The sequence below is a fragment of the Pavona decussata genome, unplaced genomic scaffold (assembly GCF_977016875.1).
Source record: "Pavona decussata unplaced genomic scaffold, jaPavDecu1.1 SCAFFOLD_44, whole genome shotgun sequence".
In the NCBI taxonomy this organism is placed as follows: Eukaryota; Metazoa; Cnidaria; class Anthozoa; order Scleractinia; family Agariciidae; genus Pavona; species Pavona decussata.
The window spans coordinates 4031-26500 of NW_028145466.1; the positions used below are offsets into that span (position 1 = coordinate 4031).

The 22470-nt window shown below is 38.6% G+C and overlaps 2 protein-coding genes across 2 annotated transcripts in view; both read left to right on the top strand.

Moving 5' to 3' along the window:
- Positions 1–2994: 2994 nt before the first annotated feature.
- Positions 2995–22470, top strand: part of LOC146482679 (dynein axonemal heavy chain 10-like) — a 65426-nt gene continuing 45950 nt past the window's right edge. Inside the window, exons 1-16 of the mRNA XM_085106743.1 lie at positions 2995–3333; positions 4085–4380; positions 5453–6468; positions 7898–8213; positions 9291–9539; positions 9983–10159; positions 11112–11331; positions 12009–12136; positions 12817–12903; positions 14242–14355; positions 15309–15449; positions 16123–16311; positions 18405–18565; positions 19562–19793; positions 20213–20302; positions 21107–21271. Coding sequence (XP_084962869.1) covers positions 3120–3333; positions 4085–4380; positions 5453–6468; positions 7898–8213; positions 9291–9539; positions 9983–10159; positions 11112–11331; positions 12009–12136; positions 12817–12903; positions 14242–14355; positions 15309–15449; positions 16123–16311; positions 18405–18565; positions 19562–19793; positions 20213–20302; positions 21107–21271 — 3795 coding nt within the window. The 5' untranslated portion in view covers positions 2995–3119. The remainder of the gene's footprint in view (positions 3334–4084; positions 4381–5452; positions 6469–7897; positions 8214–9290; positions 9540–9982; positions 10160–11111; positions 11332–12008; positions 12137–12816; positions 12904–14241; positions 14356–15308; positions 15450–16122; positions 16312–18404; positions 18566–19561; positions 19794–20212; positions 20303–21106; positions 21272–22470) is intronic.
- Positions 16777–17948, top strand: LOC146482680 (uncharacterized). Its single transcript, XM_085106724.1, has one exon. The coding sequence runs from the start codon at positions 16777–16779 to the stop codon at positions 17941–17943; it is 1167 nt and encodes a 388-aa protein (XP_084962850.1). The 3' UTR covers positions 17944–17948.

A 22470-nucleotide genomic window follows, 5' to 3' on the forward strand; every position in this document is an offset into this window, starting at 1 on the left:
GGCTCACGGGTTCATTTTTGCTTAAACTGACAAGTCATTGCCAAGAGATCATTCAAGCACACACGGTTGCACACCCAATTTTGACGTCAATGACAAGGAAACTTACACATTGATCAAGAACAAAGCGAAGCATGTTTCGAAGCGAGAAGCAAATTTTCTTCCAAGTGTTAAAAGCTTTTAAAAGCTGCACCACATTATCAGAGAGCAATGTACACTAGGTGATTCATGTCAAAAGTAAGAAGTGAGGACTCACTCACCGATATTTTCCTCGGTTTTCTTGCTAACGCCTTGCTTTTGGTTTCACTCGCTTGCTTTCGGTTTCACTCGCTTGTTAACCCCTTGCTTTCGGTTTCGCGTAAAAGCTTCTGGATTTTGGCCAAATTCTTATTATTATTCCCTGAATATAGCTTCCCCTTGCTACTTTGCATTTGATTGGTTCCTGGGAAAACAAATCCGGGCGGAAGTCTTCTGCAATGTTTTAAATAATAAATGACTGGAAACGTTCGAGTTGCTGTTGGGATAAGCAACGGAAAATATATGCGCAGTATGGATGGATTCTGATTGGTATAGAACACAAGGATTAAGATCCTTTCAAGAAAGGGAAAGCATATATATGCTGAGAATTTGGTAAAGACGATGGAAATTATACACTGAGGGTTTCGCTGACGCGACTTGAAAACTGCTTTTTCTAGAACTTTCACGGGTAAACAAGAAGTCGTAACATGATTATTTCTAGGAATCTTTCAGTGGATTGCTTCCTTTGTATTTCTGTGTCCCTCTCTTGCCGTCGAATAAATTCCTTTCAATTTACGATATAGAAGGCTTGTGTCTCTTTTCATTATTTGAATGTCCATTAAAATTGAATTGTTTTGTGTGTGTAAATGAAAGCTGCATTTCTTTTGAAAGTCGCTCTGAGTTTCATCTGTTTCTCGGAATTGGCCATGATCAACTCTTCGGACTTGACCACAGCAAGTTGCTTATTCGGTTTTTGGAGCATTAAATTGCTTCAGTTTGCGACAAAGTAGGTCCTTGATTGAGATTCGTTGATGTTTATCGGTTAATATAACCATTTAATGAAAAAAGGTGAGGTGCTATCGACTTCAGAATAAGTAAAGTGTTTCGCAGAATCAATGGCCACAGCAGACAAGTATCTGGGCGTAATTATCAATGAGAATCTGTCTTGGACTGATCACGTGGATTACATCAAGAACAAAGTGTCTCAGAGGCTTGGCGTTCTACAGAGAATAAAACATCTCCTGCCAAGAGATACAAGGGAACTCTTTGTAAAAGCCATGGTGCTGCCAATCCTTGATTATGCTGATGTAACTTGGGGGGACAAGTCCAACACCACACTGATGAACAAGATCCAATTACTCCAGAATAAAGCAGCTAAATTAATTTTAAATATGCCAAAACATTCATCAGCAACAGAAGCCCTTGATCTACTGGGTTGGGATACATTGGAAAAAAGGCGAAGATCTCATCGCCTATTTTTAGTTTTTAAGTCCTTGAATGGTTTGATTGATTGGAATTTTAATTTTAATCATTTTAAAGACATCCATGATTATAACACTCGTTTTAGTAATAACATCTGTAAACCACAATCAAAGCGCTCATGGGGACAGCATCGTTTTATTTGTCATGCGGTAGATGACTGGAACGCTCTCCCAGACGGCATTAGGAACATTTCCAATTTTTTAGTTTTTAGACGTCTTATTAGAAACATGTAGACTTTTTTATCGATCTTATCCTTTTTACTTTTTATTTTTTAGATAGCTATATTTGTAATTTTTTTTGTATTCTTACGTTAGATTTATGCAGGGCCTCACTGAAAACCACATTTTGTGACGTGGGCTCCCTGTTAAAATATCTTATTTATTGACATGCAACTGTTGAAACTGAAATACTGTAATTGTTGCTTAATCATCTCTAAAAAAATGTTTTGGTTACCCCCAATTTTCTTTTTGGATTTCAATACCCCTTGCTAAGATCTGCTCTCCCCGCACAGTCATTAACCGCACAAAAATACTTCTCAATTGTAGTAGGCACCGTCCTTAAATAAAAAGTAAATAATCTAAAAAAAAAAACAAGGCTGATTTCACGGTCAGGGAAGTATATTTTCCAATATTTCGAAAGGCACGGCCTTTCTTCTTCAGGGTATGTTTGAGACTGACCCTGTGGCAAGATACGTTACAATTTTTTAACTGTTTAAAAACAGTTACAATGGATACCTGAAAAAAGGCCCGGCCACTATACTAATACCCACTCCCGCTCCCCTCGGTAGTTTAGACACTCTTCCCAGATCGCACTCGCTTTTACAAACCAAGATGGCGGCGATTCCACCGAAGCGTACCGGTCTCGAGAATCCCACGGAAAAATAGGGGGACTGTGAACAGTCTATCAGAAGCGTTATGGTCGTTAGAAAGAAAATGTTCTGAAACTGTGTTGGATTTGGAACTGTTTGTTTGTTTGTCGACTGGTCTACGCTGTTCGTTAAAACGGTCTTTAAGTCGGCGTTTTGTTTCTCAGTCCTATGTATCGTTTGTGGCAGCGGTTAAATAACGTTTTTAGAGTTACAGTCTATATGATGAGTAATATGTCTAGTTTCTAGACTCACGGAACTACTATGGGAACCAGAATGGCTCCTTCTTACGCCAATTTGTTTCTCGCCAAATTTGAGTCGGACGCTACTGGTTTTTACTTAAATAAAAACATTTTTCGAATTTTCGAGCTGTCTTGTTTTCTTTAGCCAGTTAGAAATTTATCTTGAAGACCCTCCCATCCCCTCCTGAAGAGAAAATTCCAGCTTGTAGCCCCCGTGCATTCGCCAGACTCCATCTTCGTATTTGATGAAGTATTTGATGACGAAATGTCACAAATCGCGGCCAATCAGAGGCCAATCCCAGAACCTCCCCGAGCAAGCATGTTTATTGGTGGAAAAGCGCGGTAAACTTTTTTCCTCATGTTGTTATAGCAACGACTAGAGACAAAGATGGCGGCGATAACGACAAGAAGGAGCTATCGCCTGCCGAGTAGTTTGAGGCTTTGAGCGGAATAACAGATACTATTTGAAGCACAAACACCATTTAATTCACCAGACTTAACTTTATTCCACCAATATGGATGACACTCGCATAGAATGGATGAGAAACAAGATGTATCTTGGTCTTGGGATCACAGACCCAGAGGTTTTCGACGATTTGCTCACCCGAGAAGACGGGAAATATGAGAACGAAATACTTAAATTTCTCAACGAAACTCCAAAGGAGGGATGCACCATGATATTTTACTCCATGCTGAAGGAAGAAGAGGAGGAAATCGAGGTTGAAGCAGGTATGTTTACGAGCTAGAAGATAAGGTTTCCTTCGGGCGCCATTTTGTGTTTTGGCGAAAACAATAGGTGATCTCTATTATTTTAGGGATTAATGAGTGGCTAGAACTACAATCTAGCCCGGTTTTTGTGATTGTATTTGACTAACGTTCTTGTAAAGAAGATAAGATGTCACTGTGGAATTGCATTGAGATAGGATTATTGAAGTTTATGCGGTGATTTGTGTGGTATACGTATTTTTTTATGCTTAAAGCAGTTGAATCTGCACATGAAGCTTAAATGTAACGTAATGTCATTTCGCGTCTAATTTTGACAAGCATACGGTTTTGCTTTTGTAGAAGCTCTACCATAATGGGACAGGTTGGTTCAATCATAAACATATTACATTAATTATTTTGAACAACAGCTTTTTTCAGAAAGTACACGTCTCGCAAAATTTTAGTTAAATTGTACAGACCTGTATTGGTGACTTGAGTTTGTTATGAAGCCAGCAGAGAGTCTTGATTTCTTTTGAAAGGCTGATCAAGTCTTGGGTTCTTGAATAAATTACAATTTACAATCCCTGAAATTTACTGTGTAATCACATAAACTTTGCTCACTTTATCAACCAATTGAACATTTGAAGAGGTAAAACCTCAACCAGTTGGGATTAAGGCTTGGATATAGTTTCCTAAATTGTTTGGTTGTTATTACACTGGGATAATAACCACTAAATGATATGCTCAAAGTCATGTTTCATATCCATTCATTTAGAACCAGAATTGCCAGAGCTAACAGCTAGTGGTGACGAAGAAGGTGAAAAGACACCAACAAATGGTGCTGAAGCAGTTGCTGAGGGAGATGATCTGGTGATGGAGAGGGTTCCTTCTGCACGCTCCAGGGCTGCTGAAGAGACAGCATCTGTCAGGGAGGGTTCCCAGGCTACAGATGCACCACAAACTAATCCTGAAACTGGTGAAGAGACTGTTGCAGCCCCTGCTGAGGGAGCGGAAGGTGGGCCGGCAGAGGAAGGAGAGGAACATCAATCCACACCTCCATTGCCCAGAACAGTAAGTCTCCTCTTTGTGATGTACACAACCCCATAACCTTCATATTCTTGGTTTTCAAACGATGTCATAAAAAACTGAAATTCATAACTAAACACAATTTTGGGTTTTTATCTTCATCACATATATATATAAGAAAATCTAAATTTCCATGGGCTTGCTTGTTTTCAGCAGGATAGCATTCTTTGTTTTGAAAATAGAGCAGTTTGAATTTTAGATTTTTGCGCAGTGCGTGACAGAAGGATTGCTGCTCTAAACATGTCACGTACATGAAAACATCGATTCGCCTCGTGTTTTTTTTTTTGGTCTTATCAGCTAACATGTTATAGAAGCGTTAATGTCAATGTGTGAAAGTTCAGCAGAGAGAAGAAAGGCTTTGAAATAGCCAAGGTAAACTCCAGATGTTTTTGCTGGTTTCCGGCCGCCATGTTGGTGCCCATCAGACGGAGCACCAACATGGCGTCCCATACTAAAGTCTGTAATTTTCCGTGGTACATTTTCTGGAATAACTTGATTAGGAGATATTGCACAGCACCGTGGCTTTCACACGTTGTTTATGTATCACTCTTCTACAACATATCAATTTTTTGACTTTATCTATTGAATGGTTGAGGATTTTATTGTCTCACTTGCGTGACGATGTGTGAGGTGGAAACCACCTATTGTATGATCTTGTCTAACAAAGATGGGCCTTTTTGCAAGTTTAGAAATACAAAATTAATGCATAACTGTGAGAAAATATGAAGCCATTCTAACTGAGCAGTCCATTGTCAATGTGCAGTTCCAGAAAATATCCATACTCCCCCCATGGAAGGTTTTTTGTTTTGCCCCCCCCCCCCCTCCACCCAGGAAATTCCAGTTTAGCTTCATACTTTGCTTCTAAAATTTTAGCTTTTTAAGACCCCCTCCCTCTTGGAATTTCCAATGACCTTCCTTGGGGTGGGTATGGATTTTTTCTGGAAGTGCACAATAATCTCATTATATTATTTATACATAATTAAAAAGTTATGATGGTAATATAAGTTAAAATAATTAATGAGACAGCATTCTTTCATGTTTGTTTTTGTTGTTGCAGAAAATCATCATTCAGAAGGTTATCAGGACAGTAATGTATGTTTGTTATGAGCACCTTCCTGAAGACTTCGCTGATGAGAATGCCTTTTATTTTGTACGGAATACCACTGGTCCCATCCCACTGCCGTCAACACTGGAAGAGGCAGAAGAAATCCTCCCTCCTCTGTTCGAGTTTGGCTCACAAAATGGGCCGTCATTGCAAATGCTGGAGCATTTACTAACACTGGTCTACATGCCTCTTCTGTCGCACAACGGCCACAAAAATGAGAGTTCATCTGATAGTGGGAGTCATCGAAGAAGCAGCGTCCATACCGGTGAGTCTGGACAGGAACATGGCTCAGAAGAAAGCCACTCGAGGGTGATCTTACGCGATGAGTTTTTAATGAACATGCAGAAATTTGCGTCACATATCAGCCGGACAATTCACCAGTTGGAAGGTGACATTCGTCTTGAAATGCCGGAGGTCATCCTGGGTGATGACATTGTAGAAATGGCCAAAGATTCGGAGATGGTATCTATGCTAGAGGAAACACTGCATAACTGGGAAGTGACCATATCTTCTGCGCTGGAGGTCCAGTTGAAGAAGACACCACAAGGAAATGGACCTTTGGCTGAGATTGATTTCTGGAGAGAGAGAAATGCAACTCTGAGTGCGATCACTGAACAGTTGAAACTGCCAACAGTAAATAAAGTGATCACCATCTTGACTAACATCCATTCAGAAAGTCTTGCCAGCTTTGAGTATCACAGAGCAGAGCTCACAAAATATTACACCGAAGCCAAGGACAATGTTAGATTTCTGTCCACTCTTGAACGGCATTTTAAGAATCTGGCGCATGGCGCTAGTTTCAACATTGTACTGGAGACGATACCTTCAATGATGAATGCTTTGAGAATGGTGTGGATTATTTCTCGGCATTATAACAGAGATGAAAGGATGGTGCCTTTGATGGAAAGGATTGCCTGGGAACTCAGTGAAAGAGTCTCAAAGATTGTCAATGTTCGCACTATATTTAAGTAAGTGTTTCATTCACCAGTTGCTTTATGCTGTGCAAAAATTGTGGCAGTTAACATGCAGTTTTCAGTGCACACAGTCTGATAATGTGATGTTTAAACTGCTGGGTACTTTTTGGCCTTATGTGCCACTGGTAATGAAGGACATCTACTATCCTGGCAAAAAATGTTGGGACAATTTCCAAAACTCAACATGAAATTCCTCCACACCCCCATGCAATGTTATCATGTTGCTGTACGTGTTTATGTACAGTCTGAATGTCATTTCAGTGGATGTCAACGTTGCTTGGGGGAGGGGGGCTTCCAAACATTTGCAATGACAGCAGCACCCTGCTTAAGGCGACTGGTTATAGATGTCCAGAACACAAATGTACACTGCAAACGGTATTTTTGTACCTATCCCAGAAAATATTGGCCAGGATGGTAGGTACTGGATATCCTGCCATTCATAAGGAAAAAGTGCTTGGCATTGATTATTTTTGTAGTCAAGGCTTTATGTGGGTTGGCCAGGTTAACAGGGCTAGCTGTAATTAACCTAATTACAAAAGCTGGTACCAAACTTGGAAAATAGCAAGTCATAACCAAAAGGAAATCTCCTGTCCATACTCTCATTTAAAAGTGATTTTTTCAAACTCTAATTAGCTTGTTCAGTGTTCAATCTAGGCCGCGTTTTTGCGTCATTGCTGCGGAATATTCTATTCTGACACAAAATGAAATTATCATGGAGTCATACTGACGCAAAAAAAAGTTACCTCATGTATAAGTAGTTCCAAAACAGCAGGCAATAATGAAAGTCAATTTAAAAAAATAGATGTGCTTACTAGCTTGAAATGAGCATGTGGCAGGCATTTCAGACCACATGTTCACGAGTAGTTTTTGTGTCAGGCGTTCTATGCAATTCCGAGAGAGACTGGAGCGTACATTTTGACATTCTGCATATGTTGCTTTGTTGATCAGCTAAAGTACATGTACAAGCCAAGAATGAGAGAACTGTATACATAAAACTTGAATTAAAAGAGCATGAGTACTTGGGAAGGGGTCTAAGAGGAGGGGGTGGGGGTCAGGGCTAATGGTTCCATAATTTGTGTCCAGCTTAGGGAAGACATCTTATTCCACACCCATTTCAGTCCACTCTGGGTTGTATGGTTTGGTTTCTGTTTTACTTTTAGATTCCTTTGTCTCAGATTACTTTGAGAAAGTAAAATACTGGTTTGTAAAATTACAGACCAAAAACAGATTAAAACCATAACATGCAGCGCCTGCAGTGAATGAAATGATCAAATACCTGTGGAATTGCAAGAAACCTAACAACATCTTGGTTAGAGGTTACAACTGTAACTGATGTCCCCCTTTCTTTGCATTCATCAGTATGCTTGATTGAACAAAGATTTAAAATTGAATTAACCTATTGCCATAATTGTGTGTTTTTTAGAGAGCCACCGTACCTGATGAAACAAAAGACGACCGAGGCAAAGACCACATTGGAAACATGGAAGGAGTCTTACTTTGATGTGCGAGCCAAGATCGAAGCCTCAGGTCGAGACGCCAGGTGGGAGTTTGATAGAAAACGTTTGTTTGAGAGGACAGATCACATGGCCTCTATATGCGAGGATTTGAAGGAGGTAGCAACTGTAATGGAAGAGTTCTATAATATCTTTGGACCAGAACTGAAAGCTGTGACTGGAGATCCCAAGCGAATTGAGGATGTGCTGAAGAGGGTTGATGGGCTTGTGAAACCCATTGAAAATGTAAGTTAATATAATTACTGTATGTTGTGGTTCAAAACTGTTTAGCTTAAAAATGTTCAAGCCAGTTTGATTTTTATTTCCCCTTGTCTCAGATTAAGATAATTAAACTGTAATGAATACTGCACAAAGGAAAATAAAAAATATTAATTTAACTGCAGGTTTGAAAAGTTTCTCACCAAAAAATTGTTTAAACCATGCACAGCATATAATGTAGGGTCTCTTTATCTTCTTGAATGTTTTCATATATTTTGTAGTTCCAGACAAGTTATCCATAATTTTATTAACCTATCTAATCTACAAGATGGGTTGTGGGGACTGTGAAAAATCACTTCTGCAGGGTGGGAGGGAAGAAAATGCTCTACTGAATCAGAGTTAAACTGAAAATTTAAAATCCAACTAGGATCTTGAAGTTCAGCTATTTAGTTTGAGAAGTGAAATTCACAACTTCATCTTGAAGTTCGCATTTTGATTGATGTTTATTAAAACACTAACTGTTGTATGGAGTGAATTTTCTGAGTTTGAAATGTACATGTACTTAATCGGAAATTCTGAACAAATTGTGGAAAGAGTTCTTCTCAAACTCATTAATGATTCATGAAGAGAAAACAAAAGAGATCACTACCGTGAAGGAGGTTTGGAAATGTGATCTTAATTATCATAAAATTTTGTGAACTTTTGCTTCAAATTTCTCCAAGAATTATCAATAGTTTGAGAAGCTATATGAAACACGGGAAAGAGGGTTTCCTCCTATTTCCAAACACCTCGAAGTTCATGGTTAAAAAAACTTGGCTGTGCCTCGTTTTTCCAACCTACTTCTCGGTGTTTAGAAATTGGAAGAAACACTCCTCCTCGGGTTTGTTCTATTACATCAAAAGTTTTGTGGAACGCAAATTAGATATTGAAATAAGTACCATCACTTTTGAAAACTCACAAAACTGAAGTGCCCTTTTGAACACAGTTTGAAGTGCCAGTAGCTGCCCCTGCTTATTCATGGTACTAAACTATTTCTTCAGTACTAATCACTTGATGTTCACATTGTGCTGATTGACACATGTCTGCATTATTCCATTTTTCAAGGTTGGATTTGATGCCTTCAGTCTCAGGCATGCCGCAAGCTGGCGCAATGTAATGGACTGGTTTCACAGAGAAGTCACTGCCATTGAAAATGAAGCCAGACACTTCATTGATGACTCATTCAAGACTCTGCGATCTGCCGAGGGAGCCTTTGACATGCTGTTGAATTTTAGACACATAAGATCTCGTGAAGCTATCAACTCACAAATGATGAAGAAGTTTAATGATATCTTGGTACAGTTTGGGAAAGAGGTATGAAATCCAACTGCTTTCCACAGGGATGTTGGAATTGAAACCTGATGTCCATTTACGTGTATAGGTGTATTTATCTTTTTGGTTGTTCAACTGTAAATTAACTAGCCTTAGTAGGGTTTAAGTACTGTTATCACTATAGGTAATTTTTTTTGTCACGTTTTTGACATATGTTTTGAAATCCAAAATCTCCCAATGGAGTTGAACCTACGACCTTTCGATTACTGATGACATACGCCCACATCTTGACGTTCAAACCCTACCAAATGAATATAGCTGCAACACGTCTCTTGTAACTCAGTGGTAGAGCATCTGAACTTAGTAATAATTGGACAGCTGGCTTGAAACTTAACATTACATTTCTTTCATAATAAATTTCATTTATATTTGTTGAGCAATACAGTGTGTTAGTGCTAATAAGATGTTGCTTTATTTATTGTCAGGTGGATGCTATGCATACACTTTTCAAAGCCAATGCTGACAAACCTCCAATTTTCAAGAATCAACCTCCTGTTGCTGGAGCCATTAGCTGGGAACGTTCCCTTTTCCTGCGCATTAAACACACCATCCTGAGATTTCAAGAGATGGAGGACATGTTGAATTCAGAGCAAGGAAAGCTGGTATGACTTAACTGATGTGAACTAGGAAATGTGTTAGTAGTAAACTTCATAGTGGGGGTATTTTGCAGAACAGAGATTGTATTGAAAACAGAAACCTTACATTTAATTGCTTGTGAATTTAGAGACTGTGAAACATTAGTTAAGTACCAGTACTGCTTCTACAGGATTGTGTACATGTATGTGACAATCATGTTTTACAGTGTTCATGTTTACACATAATTTTTTCTGCATCACATTACTGCAAAAATCCCTGCCACATACATGTACATTGTAGTGAACATCTAAAACACCTTAAAGGGGGAGTATCATGGGTTTTTTGATACCTTAAATGTTAAAAATGATGAAATAAGACCTTCAATCAGCTGCCAAATAATTCTAGAATGCCAAGAGGAAAGAAATCAACCCAATTCTTGAAAGGAACAACTCGTGATCTGTTCTAGCGTATTTTCGAAACAAAAATGCGAGAACTTGAAAAACATTAGCCTAACATTTTTCACGTTTAATCCATACCAGCCTACACTGTCTCTGGCCATGCAGAGGCACTAATCAACGGTTTTATTGCGCTGGGGTGATAATTTATAACAAACTTGACAATTACTTTGTTGTTTCTGCTGACAGACAAACATTTTTGCGTTTTGAAATGACAGCAAATTTGCGTGATACTTCCCCTTTAAGCATGCATTTCAAAGTATTGAAATTGACCATTGACAGCCAGCAAAAATTGGGGAAAGGTCGAAATTATTCAAAATAATGATCACATGGCTACATGACATTGTATATTTTGCTGGTCTCATAAGCAGTAAACATGGTGCTAAATTTCTCAACTTTAGTAATACACTCAATGACTGAACTAAACTTTCCAGGTTTTTTTTTCATCAAAGATAGGTCAGCTTATCGAGCTTGGTGTTGTTTTTCCTGTCTCATTCGTGTCCATCACCTTTTCTTTTAACAGGCAAGCAAAAAGTATCTCGGTGTAGCACGGCAAATGAAGGAATATGAAGACAGAAAGTATGAAGCATGGAGGGAACAGGTTGAAGCCAATCTCTTGATTTACCTCAAGAAGAATCTTCTAACAAAACCCTCAACCAGCTCTGCAACGACACACAGGAGTGCTGCAGACGAAGGCGCCAGCTCTGAAGATGCGTCAGGTAGTCTGGCTGTGCAGTCTCAAGGTAATAATTTACCTTTTGTATTTAATCTACAGATTCTGAAGTTAGTTGTAACATTACTAGTATGGGTTGGATTAGCTGTAAATTGAACTTAACGTGTGTACTCCACAATAATTATTCATTCCACATGTACTGATTCACCATGCAATTCTGATTGTTATCTCCTTCGAAATTAACTCCTCTCCTGAAAAAAGCTTGCTCCCCAAATTCTTGAATTTGGACTTGGATTTCTATCAGTGACATACATGTATTTGCCTAGATGGACAAATAATCAGTTTTCACTTCACAACAAAGTTCTAGCTTTTTTAACCTGGTTGAGGTCACTTAGCGTGCACCTGCCGTTCTCAGATTTTTCATCAGACAGTTTTACTCTCCTGCAAAGATTGGCCTTTGTTTGTCTGCTGCTCACCAAAACAGTTTGCAAAACTTTGTTGAACAGTCACTCTGGCTGGACTCTAGACCTTGATCATGTGCACTAGTCACACCACTCAATGACGTCATTTGTCTGTCTATACTCTAATCACAAACTCCTCTGTAAATCTCACCTCAGACCCTTAGTGTACAGATTGCTCAACTTTCTGTTAATATTTTAACATTTACTTGTGATGGGTATCAAAATAATATGTATTTTTAATTTATTAACACTGTGTTGGAGTTGATGTTGTTGTCTTTCATTTCAGCCTCGCACCCCAACTTACAATATGTGGCAGATTTTGCCCCAGAGTTAGGAATGATCATTAATGAGACAAAATATCTGGAACAGCTTGGCTTCCAAGTTCCTGAACTTGCCAGGAATGTTGCTTTACAGGTAGGATGTCAATTAATTAAACAACTGGTTTTTTTTTGTTTGTTTCTTATAGTAATATTTTTACCACAACTTCTACTCTAATGTCTTAAACCCTTTTAGGCCACTGGTTAATTTGTTAGTCAACAAAAAGTTTCTCAACAGTTTTGTCCAAGATTTTACTGTTTACATGTCAAAAGCCATGAGATCCGTATCAAAACAAAGTCAACGTCATCCTCACTTCCATTCTAAAGCACACAACAATATAATTGTAAAATGGGTTACAATGTAATTTGGTGAATTGAAGCATTTATGTGGGTACAGTGTATTATTGTGTTGTTTTCATGGTATGTGTATTTATGGATACCCTTCCAAATTTTTGTTAAAGGCAAAATTTTCAGTCAACAAGGTGCAGGTGAGTCTTTAAATCCAAAAACACTGTATAGAATACTATGGGCAAATAAAGGCAAGCCTTAACTTATGGGCCTTAAGTGTGGGGTAACCCTGCATTTGTGTTATGGCATGCGAACAAGTAGCATGAGCTTTTCATTTTCTTTTTGAGGATTTTTTCCCTTGGGTTTAACTACCACAATTCATTCATTAACATTGCAGAAATAACAATAACCAATATAAAGACATTTGCAATGGAAAGTTTAGTACTTTCCATGAAAGTCTAAACTGTTTGATTTTACTTTTTGATCCAGGAAGAAAAGTACATTAAATATGTGGATGGCCTGAGACTGATGTTGGATCGATATCACACTGTTCTTGGAAGCCTTAATGTTGCAGAGGTATGAACATTAATGTATTGTAAAAAAAGTCTAATAAGCTGTATGTTGTGCAGTTCCAGAAAGTATCCGTACTCCCACCACAGAAGGTTTTTAGTTTTAGGCCCCTCCCTCCCCCCCCCCCCCACCCCCCTAGGAATTTCCAGTTTAACTTGAGTTTATACTTTGCTTATTCTAAGAATTAATTTTGACTTTTAAGACCTCCCTTCCACTTGAAATTTCCAAAGACCTTCCATGTGGTGGGTATGGATTTTTTTCTGGAACTACTGTACACGTTCATCAGGAGTCATTGTTGTCCAAATCTTTCCATTTAGGTGAGGGATTAGAGGCCGAGGTGAACTGTATAATAAGCACACTGTAATTTGCTGATTATCCAGTCGTCATTCAAAGCTTTGAGAAAATGAAATGTAATTCAGTAACTGTTGGTTAATAATAATTATTGAGATTTTGCCGCAAGGCTGAGTTTGGAAGTGAAATGGATAATATGAAATTTATGTATGTGAACTGCAGATGGAAGAAAATCCTGGAAAAATTCAGGCTTAATTGAATTGCAGTGATCAACTACTATCCTTGCCAGTAATTTTTGTGTCTTTGTCATAATTAAATAATATAACAAGCTGTATAAGTATTGGAGGAATGGTTAACAAGATCACAACCCAAAACAAAAAGATAAGCGATGGAACCTTGTGATATTTCAATGTCTCACAGTAAGCTGTTATGATGTGCCATAACATCTCAACTTACCAGTAAGTTAATGCTTTAAAGCCAAAATATTGTATCATCAAAATAACACAGTACAGTGGAACCTCTCCTTATGGACACCTCTATAATATGGACACCTCTCTATTACGGACAGTTTTCTTGGTCCCTGAGAGACCGAAATCCATATAAAGCCTACCTCTCTAAAACGGACACCTCTATAATGCAGACACTTATCCCTGTCCCCTTGGTGTCTGTAATAAAGAGGTTCGACTGTATTATTTGGTTAAATGTAATTTAACTAAGTTAACCACCACAAGCTTAGTGATCAAGCGGCCCATGAGGGGCCACGAGGGACTGGCTGGCCACAATGGAAGCCCCTGGGTATCCCATGCACCCACCTTCCGCTTAAGCATGCAAGGCAGTTGGTTGAACTTTCCTCTATAAATTAAATAAGTTCTCTAAGTAATGGTTTCAGAAAAGATGTTGATTATCAGTTGCTAATGCACTGTACTAGTGGGTGATTGACAATTACATGTATGGAGGTATATTAAGGATGGTTTGCCAGACCCCTTTTATACCAAAATGTCTAGAGAATTATGTGGTACAGTATATCTATCCTGTTGTTTTTGTTCTTTGCAGACCCAGCTTCTTGAAGACCACATCAAGGAATTAAAACGAGTTCTTAAACCAGGAGCAAAGAGATTAAATTGGAACTCACTAGGAATCAGTGACTATATTACACGATGTGGACAGGTACATGAAAAGATGTAATGTCTTAAGTAGGTATTAAGAGTGACTCTCCCTAAGAACCTCACATTCAATTTTTGTCCTAAAAATAGATTTCACTGACAACTCTTCCAAACCCACTGGCAAGATTGTAAATTTTGGTAGACTTGCAGCTGTTAGTTCTGGAGAATACAGATTATTCAAACCTCCTAATTTGCTAGTTATTAGCGATGACAGTTCACATTTATAATATGATGAATTGCAATCTTAAGCTGTAATTACTGTATGTGGGTTTGACTCCTGTTGGTGGTTCAGATAATTTAATAGGGTTAAATGTAGTTTAACTTAGTTAACGATTTGGAGCAAGTTTGCTCCTTGGTGGTGTGGCGTAGCGTGGCGTTAGCGTTTATTGGCGTATAGTTTGGGCACTGGTGGCACATTAGCGTTTGAGCATTTGTTGTTACATTACTGTTTGGGCCTGGTTCAGGTCTGCAGGCAGTTGCGTGGCCAGTGGTATTCTCTTGCGGTTTAGGCGTGCTCCTTTGCACATGCTCAGAAATTTACTCTACTCAGCATTTTTCGTGGTGTGGTTAGTTTATCGTGTTTTGTTGGGCTTTCTTTCCCTCCCTTCCCTCCCAGTAGTGTTAGGTTGTTATTGTTTGGGATTGGTGTTAGTGTTGGGGGTTGGTTAGGGTTAGGGTTAGTTCGTTGTCTTATATACTTATTATTTTTCCACTGAGCTTCTAGTCTTAGTGTGAGGGTTTCTAGGGTTGGGGCTGGGTTGCGGGCGGGGCTCATGGCTGGGTTGTGGGTAGGATAGGCTTATGGGGTGTTCTACCTACCTGGGTTTGGGTTGGCGGTACCAGCCCCTGGCTTCTGGGCACCCAACCTCCATTTGCGACATAGGCGTTAACTTATTGTTATAAAAAGCTGAAGAAAGTTTACCTCCAAACTAATTCATGTTTTGCATACATCAACAGGCTATCAGCAAGTTTGAATCACTTGTGAATCAAATTCAGAAGAATGCCAAGGATATCAACAGCCGTCTGGAGATGATTGAGAACACAGTCTTGTTTAAACAGCCTCCGCCAAAGATAGGAGGAATACTTCCAGATGCAAAGGTCTGTCCTATCTATTGTTTTTGTTGTCAGTGAGCCTTGACAAAGCAGAAATTTGTCAATAAAAACAATAAACAAACAAACAAAATTTATAAAAAAAATTCTAGTTAACTAACTCACAGTCCCGGAGGTGTCGGCAATTAAGGGAGTTCACTGTATTTGCTTTGTAAACAGGACCAAATACTGCTTTTGTTTGAATTATCACACTTCAGGATAATAACAATAATAATAATAATAATAATAATAATAATAATAATAATAACAACAACAACAACAACAACAACAACAACAACAACTACAACAACACCAACAACAACAACAATAATAATAATAATAATAATAATAATAATAATAATGGCTGAATATACAGACCTGAATGCTAGAACCTGTACTGTGATATCACATATTATATGACTTAAAGGGATAGTATCACGCTATTTTTAGTAAGACATTGAAAATCGGAAAGACGCTATTCGGTTGATAGCAGCCAAGATATTATGACCATCTGTTCTGCATCAGTTCTTTTACCACAACATTTGGTTACATAATATCATTATGGTTACCATTATTAAATAAGTATGCATGGAGAAGGTAGTGCATCAAGCTAATTATCTCCAGGGCAAGGCTTTTCCTTTTATTAGATTTTCTGATACTTTAAATCTCTTCTTTTATCCAGGAGTTCTTTGAATACCTTGAGAAGGCACGTGCTCTTGAGCTTGACAACTTGGCCAGGAAATACCGAGCAATTGGACCACTGCTGACAAAGATGGAAGGACTTGTGGTTCATACCAACACTGGTAGATCAACCAAACTGCAGCCATACTATGCCTATTGGGAAAATGCTGTTTATGAAGCACTCACCAATGTAAGCAATGAAAATGTCAAGTAATTTTTTCATAAAATTGTACAGTAGCTTGTGCATGTAAATTTCACTGAAATTGTTTATTTGGCATTCCTCTTGAGAGTATAAAGTATGCACGTTATGCCATTTTTGTACCTGTGGAGCTTCCAAATTATAACACATCTTGTTTTTTGTTCCAAACCAAGAGATAATTTCATAACCAGAATAGTACAGCTATACAGCAAAATTGATAAGAAGGCCTCAGGTGACCTTTAAAAAGAATTTGTAGAACAAAAATACAGTGTTGATGTAGACGAGTTGTGAACCCTGGAATGGAATTCTGTCTGTACGCAAAAGCTAAGAATAAAACTTGTTGTCTTGAATGTGTTGTGCATTTCTTTACAAATGAAAGTAAAGCTAATAATAATAATTATAATAATAATAATAATAATAATAATAATTATTATTATTATTATTATTATTATTATCATGCGCACAATAGAGTCGTTTGAAGATTACGTTGACCCTATTCAAGAGGCGATTGACGACTTACTCCTCCCAACACTATTCGGTCAAACGGAGCCCCTCCCTAGCAATCTGCGTCAGCTTTTAACTTTGACACCCGCTCAAGGAGGGCTTGGCGTACCTGACTTACGGTTTGAAGCTCCACAGCAGTTTGCTGCTTCTATGACAATAACAGCATCGCACGTAGATTCCATCACCAAACAGAGCACTTTCATGGTGGCAGGCGAGAGGTCCACGGAGGAGTTAAAAAGACAACATCAAGCTTCAAAAATTGCGTCGGTGAAATCGAGAATGGACAGTATTGATTCCACTCTACCCTCGGATCTGCTGCGGTCAGTTAACCAATCGAGAGACAGGGGTGCGAGCTCGTGGCTTACCGCAGTACCTCTTGTCGATCAAGGCTTAGTGCTGAATAAACAAGAATTCAGAGACTCTCTGCGTTTAAGGTATAATTTTCCCCTGTCTGATTTACCAAGCAAGTGTGTTTGTGGGGAGAAGTATACCGTCTGCCATGCCCTGTCATGCAAAAAGGGAGGGTTCGTGGCGCAGAGACATGATGGCGTCCGCAACCTACTTACCTCTTTTCTTGGTAAGGTTTGCACCAACGTTGAAGTCGAACCACAACTACAACCTCTCGACAATGAGCAATTCAACCTCAGAAGCGCGGTGACAAGTCCGGAGGCAAGACTGGACACGAAGGCAGGGGGCTTTTGGTCTCGAGGAGTTACAGAATTTTTCGATGTCAGAGTAACGCATGTTAACTCCAAGTGTAACCAGGGAAAAGCAACATCGACAATCTTTAAAGAGCAGGAAGAGGAGAAAAAGCGGAAGTACCAACAGAGGGTGCTGGACGTTGAAATGGGATCTTTCACTCCCCTAGTTTTTGGAACCAACGGTGGGATGGGAGCCGACTGCAATTGCTTTCTCAAATGCCTAGCCGAGAAGCTCTCAGAAAAGAATGAGGAACCTTATCACATTACTATCACTTGGATTAGAACATTGCTTTCTTTTGAGATTTTAAGGTCGGTACACACATGCGTAAGAGGCTCCAGGACACCTTTTCACAAAATTCCATTTGGGGATTTCATTGATGACTGCCGCTTAAACGCTAGCCAAGCGTGTCTCCACTAATTTTAGAAAGTGAATGATGACGTGACGTTGTAAATTAGTATTTTAGGATCTTTTTAACAACTTTTTTTATTTCATCAAAATTTTAGTCTTACTATTATTAAAAAATTGTGCTTGAAAATAGCTCTGTTGTGCTTGGAAATAGTCGCTTTTTTTAATCGAAATGAATTTTAAATATTGAATTGTAAATAGGTTTTAATAGCTCTTTTTTCTTAGTACTTTTAACTTGTAAATATCAATTTTGCTTGGAATATTATGATAAAGAAAGATTTTATTATTATTATTATTATTATTATTATTATTATTATTATTATTATTATGAGAAAAACAAATCCTCAACTGTGTTTTGTTCTGTTGGAAAGCTGTAAGGAAGTGGCAAGTTTAGTCATAGGGAGAAACACTTTCCTACTAACTCATCGTCTGTTGTCACTCTACCTGATTTCCGGTTTCTTGGCTGTTTTCAGATGGTGACCAAGAACTTGCAGCAGTTTAACCGACAGCTTCATGCTCGTCAGCCATTGTTCCAGATAGAAACAGTTCTATCTGCACCAGAGATTGTCTTGTCTCCCCCTGCAAATGAGATCTACAAGCTTATCATGCAGTCTATTAGAGATATGGTGGAGGGGTAAGGCTGCAGGCATGCATGTTTTCCAGTGTAGCTTTCCAGTGCATTATGCAGTTCCAGAAAGTATCCTTCCCCCTTCCCCAGGAAATTCCTATTTAGCTTCTTTGCTTTTAAAATTTTGACTCTTAAGACCCCCCTCCCCCTAGGAATTTCTGATGGCCTTCCATGGGGTGAGTATGGATTTTTTTCTGGGACTATGCATTTCAAAACAATAAGTGTCATTATGAAACTGAATAATAATTAGATTATTCATAATGCAATTCCATGGTTTTGATTGGCTTAGTGGCCTTATAATAAATAAATAAATAAATAAATAAATAAAATAATGTGAATTTCAGTGGAATCCATGGATGGGCTCTTCTCTTCACTGTTTCCAGGTAGAATTGGGATTTGGAAATGTTGGTTTTAGTGGAGAGAGGAAAACCGGGGTACTCGGAGAACAAACAAACTCAACCCACATATGACGCAGAGACTGGGAATCAAACTCTGGCCACATTGGTGGGAGACGAGTGCTCTCACCACTGCATCATCCTTGCTCCCCCCCCCCCCATATGGAATATGAGCCATTATTACAAATTGGATCATTGTCTAATGCAATTTTGAGGGATTTGATTGGCTTAGCGGCCATTGTATATGAGCAATTATCCCATACCCAAGACATGGCATCCATTAAATTGTCTTCTTATTGTTCTTGCAAAGTAAAAACAGCGAAATCTAGCAATTTTTCTTAATAATTATTGTTTTTGTGTACGATAACAAATTCCCCTATCTTGTCGCCATACTCTATAAAAGTACTGGGGAGAAGTTATTAAAATATCAATAAAATTCACCTTGAGTGATCATATCCTTAATTCTCATGACCTCAGGTGTCGAATAAGCATTGTTATTACAAGGAGAAATTTGATGCTGATCACAGTTAGGGCTTTAAAAGGGTAAACTGAGCTATCATTTTATAGTGTACTTGGCATAGTGTTTACAGTCGTTTCTCTGCCACAGAACAAGGCTGTTTGTCCGCTGGATGAACGGCACATGCATAGAGACTCCTCCTCAGCATGCTGAAGGTGAAGATGAACCGGTGGTGTTTAGTTTCTTTACCGACATCTCTGCCAATCCAGCCATCATAGACATGGTGACAACATTGTCCAAGAGCGTACAAAACACCCTGGGGATGCTCAACAAGTATCTGACGCGCTGGCGGAGGTACAGAACACTGTGGAAGCTAGATAAGGTTGGTAAATTGACATTTTGGCGTAGTTAATTATTAATAAGTGTATTTCGTGGTACTGTATTACTGTACCTTACAATAACATGCAGACTCTGAAGTTTAAGAAACAATCAAGTGTTATGCTTTTCACTGCCATCAATCACTGCAGCCAACCTCTAAGAACAGTTCAACAGGGTCATGTTTGTGCACTGTGATTAGCAGATTTCGATCCACTGTCAGTTTCTGTGTTTTTTGTCAGCTGGTTGTCACCATGCCTGACAGCAGTAAAACATGCAAAATGTCAGTTGCATTTAATTAAAGCTGAGTACAACCACAAGTTTTTCCAATAGACAAAGAGTATGTGCTAGCAATCCAGTGTCTTTTCATGGCCAGATTAAGATAAGGTTTCCACTGTATTAATCCATTGCTTTTGACCTTGCTAGAGTAACATGGTGGAAAAGTTTGCACAGAAGAAGCCAACATGTATTGCATATGATGAAAAGCTTCAGTTCTACTCAAATCTTGTCCTTGAGGTGAGGAATACTCTGTATATATTCCGTCTTTTAACAAGAGTCATGCCACGTAATTCCCACTGCACACTGTGAAAGGTGGGGAAAATATTTCCCTAACCTTTCCAAGGGTGCTACTAGGATAGGGGGGGGGGGGGGGGAGGAACTCCCCTGTATAAGCTATAAAGGTATGTGCAGCACCAAAGGGTATGGTTTTTGAGCTGTTTTGGTCTGAAATGGGTTATAGATTTTAACTGTTTTGATCTGAAAGTCTTAAAACGGCATGGATTCTGAAATAGGGCCAGTGTTTGCAGAACCAAGCTGCACACCCCCCACCAAAAATTCTGAGGCATACCCCCCACCTCCCATTTAGTTTCCATTTGTGGAAACGGTGATTTAATAAACCACCAGATCTGCCCCATTGATTTACAATATGGCCGTATCGTAGGAGACAGACTTGAAAGTTAGAACTACGTTGTGGTGCTAAATAAAGGCCTGCTCAGTGCTGTAGATTATTAAGAGTGATTAACCTATGTTTATGTGAATCATGGGTTGAACCAAGGGAATGGAAAATTCTGTAACTTTAAAAAATGAATCCCCTTGTTTTACTGATAAGCAACATACTGATCAGAAAGTGAATAACAAGTGTTCAAACAAAACAAAGTAAAAGTTACCATCATCAACAACAACTCCAACGTTATTCCAGTCACCATGCAGTTTGAAATAGTTGTGGTCAATTTGAAAATTACTTGAAAGAAGCAACCCCTAGAATTGAATTACCAACAACAACCATATCTCAAAGGCTCTTTTTTTCTGTTTTTTTGCCAGGTTGGGAACCAGATCATGATAAAAGATGTGGATTTTGTCCGCCTCAATCTTGATCCCCTGGCTACGACTATTCAGGCCAATGCAAGAGCCTGGGTCAAAGAGCTTGGCAAATTTTTGAACGAATCAGCAAGAGAAGATCTCAATGGTCTCAAAGGCGAAATTGAGGTATGGTGATTTTTAGCGTTTATAAAATACTACTGCTAACTCATAATGTTCAGAGAATGGACAGGTGTTTTTACAGGAAACGTTACACAGGCCACAAGTACAGGAAACTGTACAGTGTATTGTATATAACCAAGAGGGTTAGAGTGCCCTAGGCCTGAATAGAGCTTTGTCAGTATGGAGTTTAGAGCTGGGAGACCCTGTTTAGCTTGTTTGTATACAATTACATGTATCATAGTGACCTCTAGTTGTGACCTGTGACCTGTAAAAGAAACCTCCCAACAAAGAGTGCATTTTTAAGTCACAATTTGACAATAGCCCATTTTTGTGTACTTGATAACCTGGCCTTTGAATGGAAGGGACAATTTTATATTTCTTTTCTTATATTTTAATGTACAGGTTATTTCGTGTACCTTGTAATAATATGACATTGTATTCTTCCTTCTTGGCAAATAATAAATAAATAAATGTCATTAATATATGTAAATGTATTTACATTTTAATCCTTATTTAAATCATAAGTTCAAGGTCATTTGATTAACTTGGCTTAACGTGATAATATATAGCATAAGACATGTTCACACCACTCAGAATCTCACCTTAATGGCTTGATTCTGAGTAGTGTATACAAGTCTTCTGCTCATACCAGCTGGATTCATATCAACAGAAAAATATCGCCACTGTTTTCAATATACTTCTTATTGTAGTTAAGTTAAATTAAGAAATTTGCGGCAAATTATTGGTGACAACTCCTGCATAATGTAAATGAGGATTTCCTTGTAAAATTTTTTCTCTCGATATTCCAGTGTCGAGAATAGAGATAGAAATATTCTAGAGATAACTAATAGTTTGGTCAGGCCAAGGTTCCTCTGATATTTATTTTATTTTATTTTATTAGCTTTGCCAACAGATAATACTTTACAATGTAATGATCAACAACTTACAGAATACAATAAGGACACAATATATGGCAGGGAACCGGCCCGCAACAGTGCAAGTCAATTACTGCGGACCCAGTAAGGGAAAAGTTAAAACTAGAAGCAACAGGAGATGGGGCGATCGAGACTGTGGCACTTGTTGGGTCTTGTTGATACATAGGGTCTGTGGTATATGTGTCCTTAGCATGAATAAACAGCACCTAAGAAAGTGTGAATATTCAATATGCCAAAACTAGATTGCATGGAATGTTCCATTGAAAAGTG

What these genes read in the sequence shown, in the direction of transcription:
- LOC146482680 (XM_085106724.1), top strand. Translation starts at nt 16,777, where the DNA reads ATGCGCACAATAGAGTCGTTTGAAGATTACGTTGACCCTATTCAAGAG.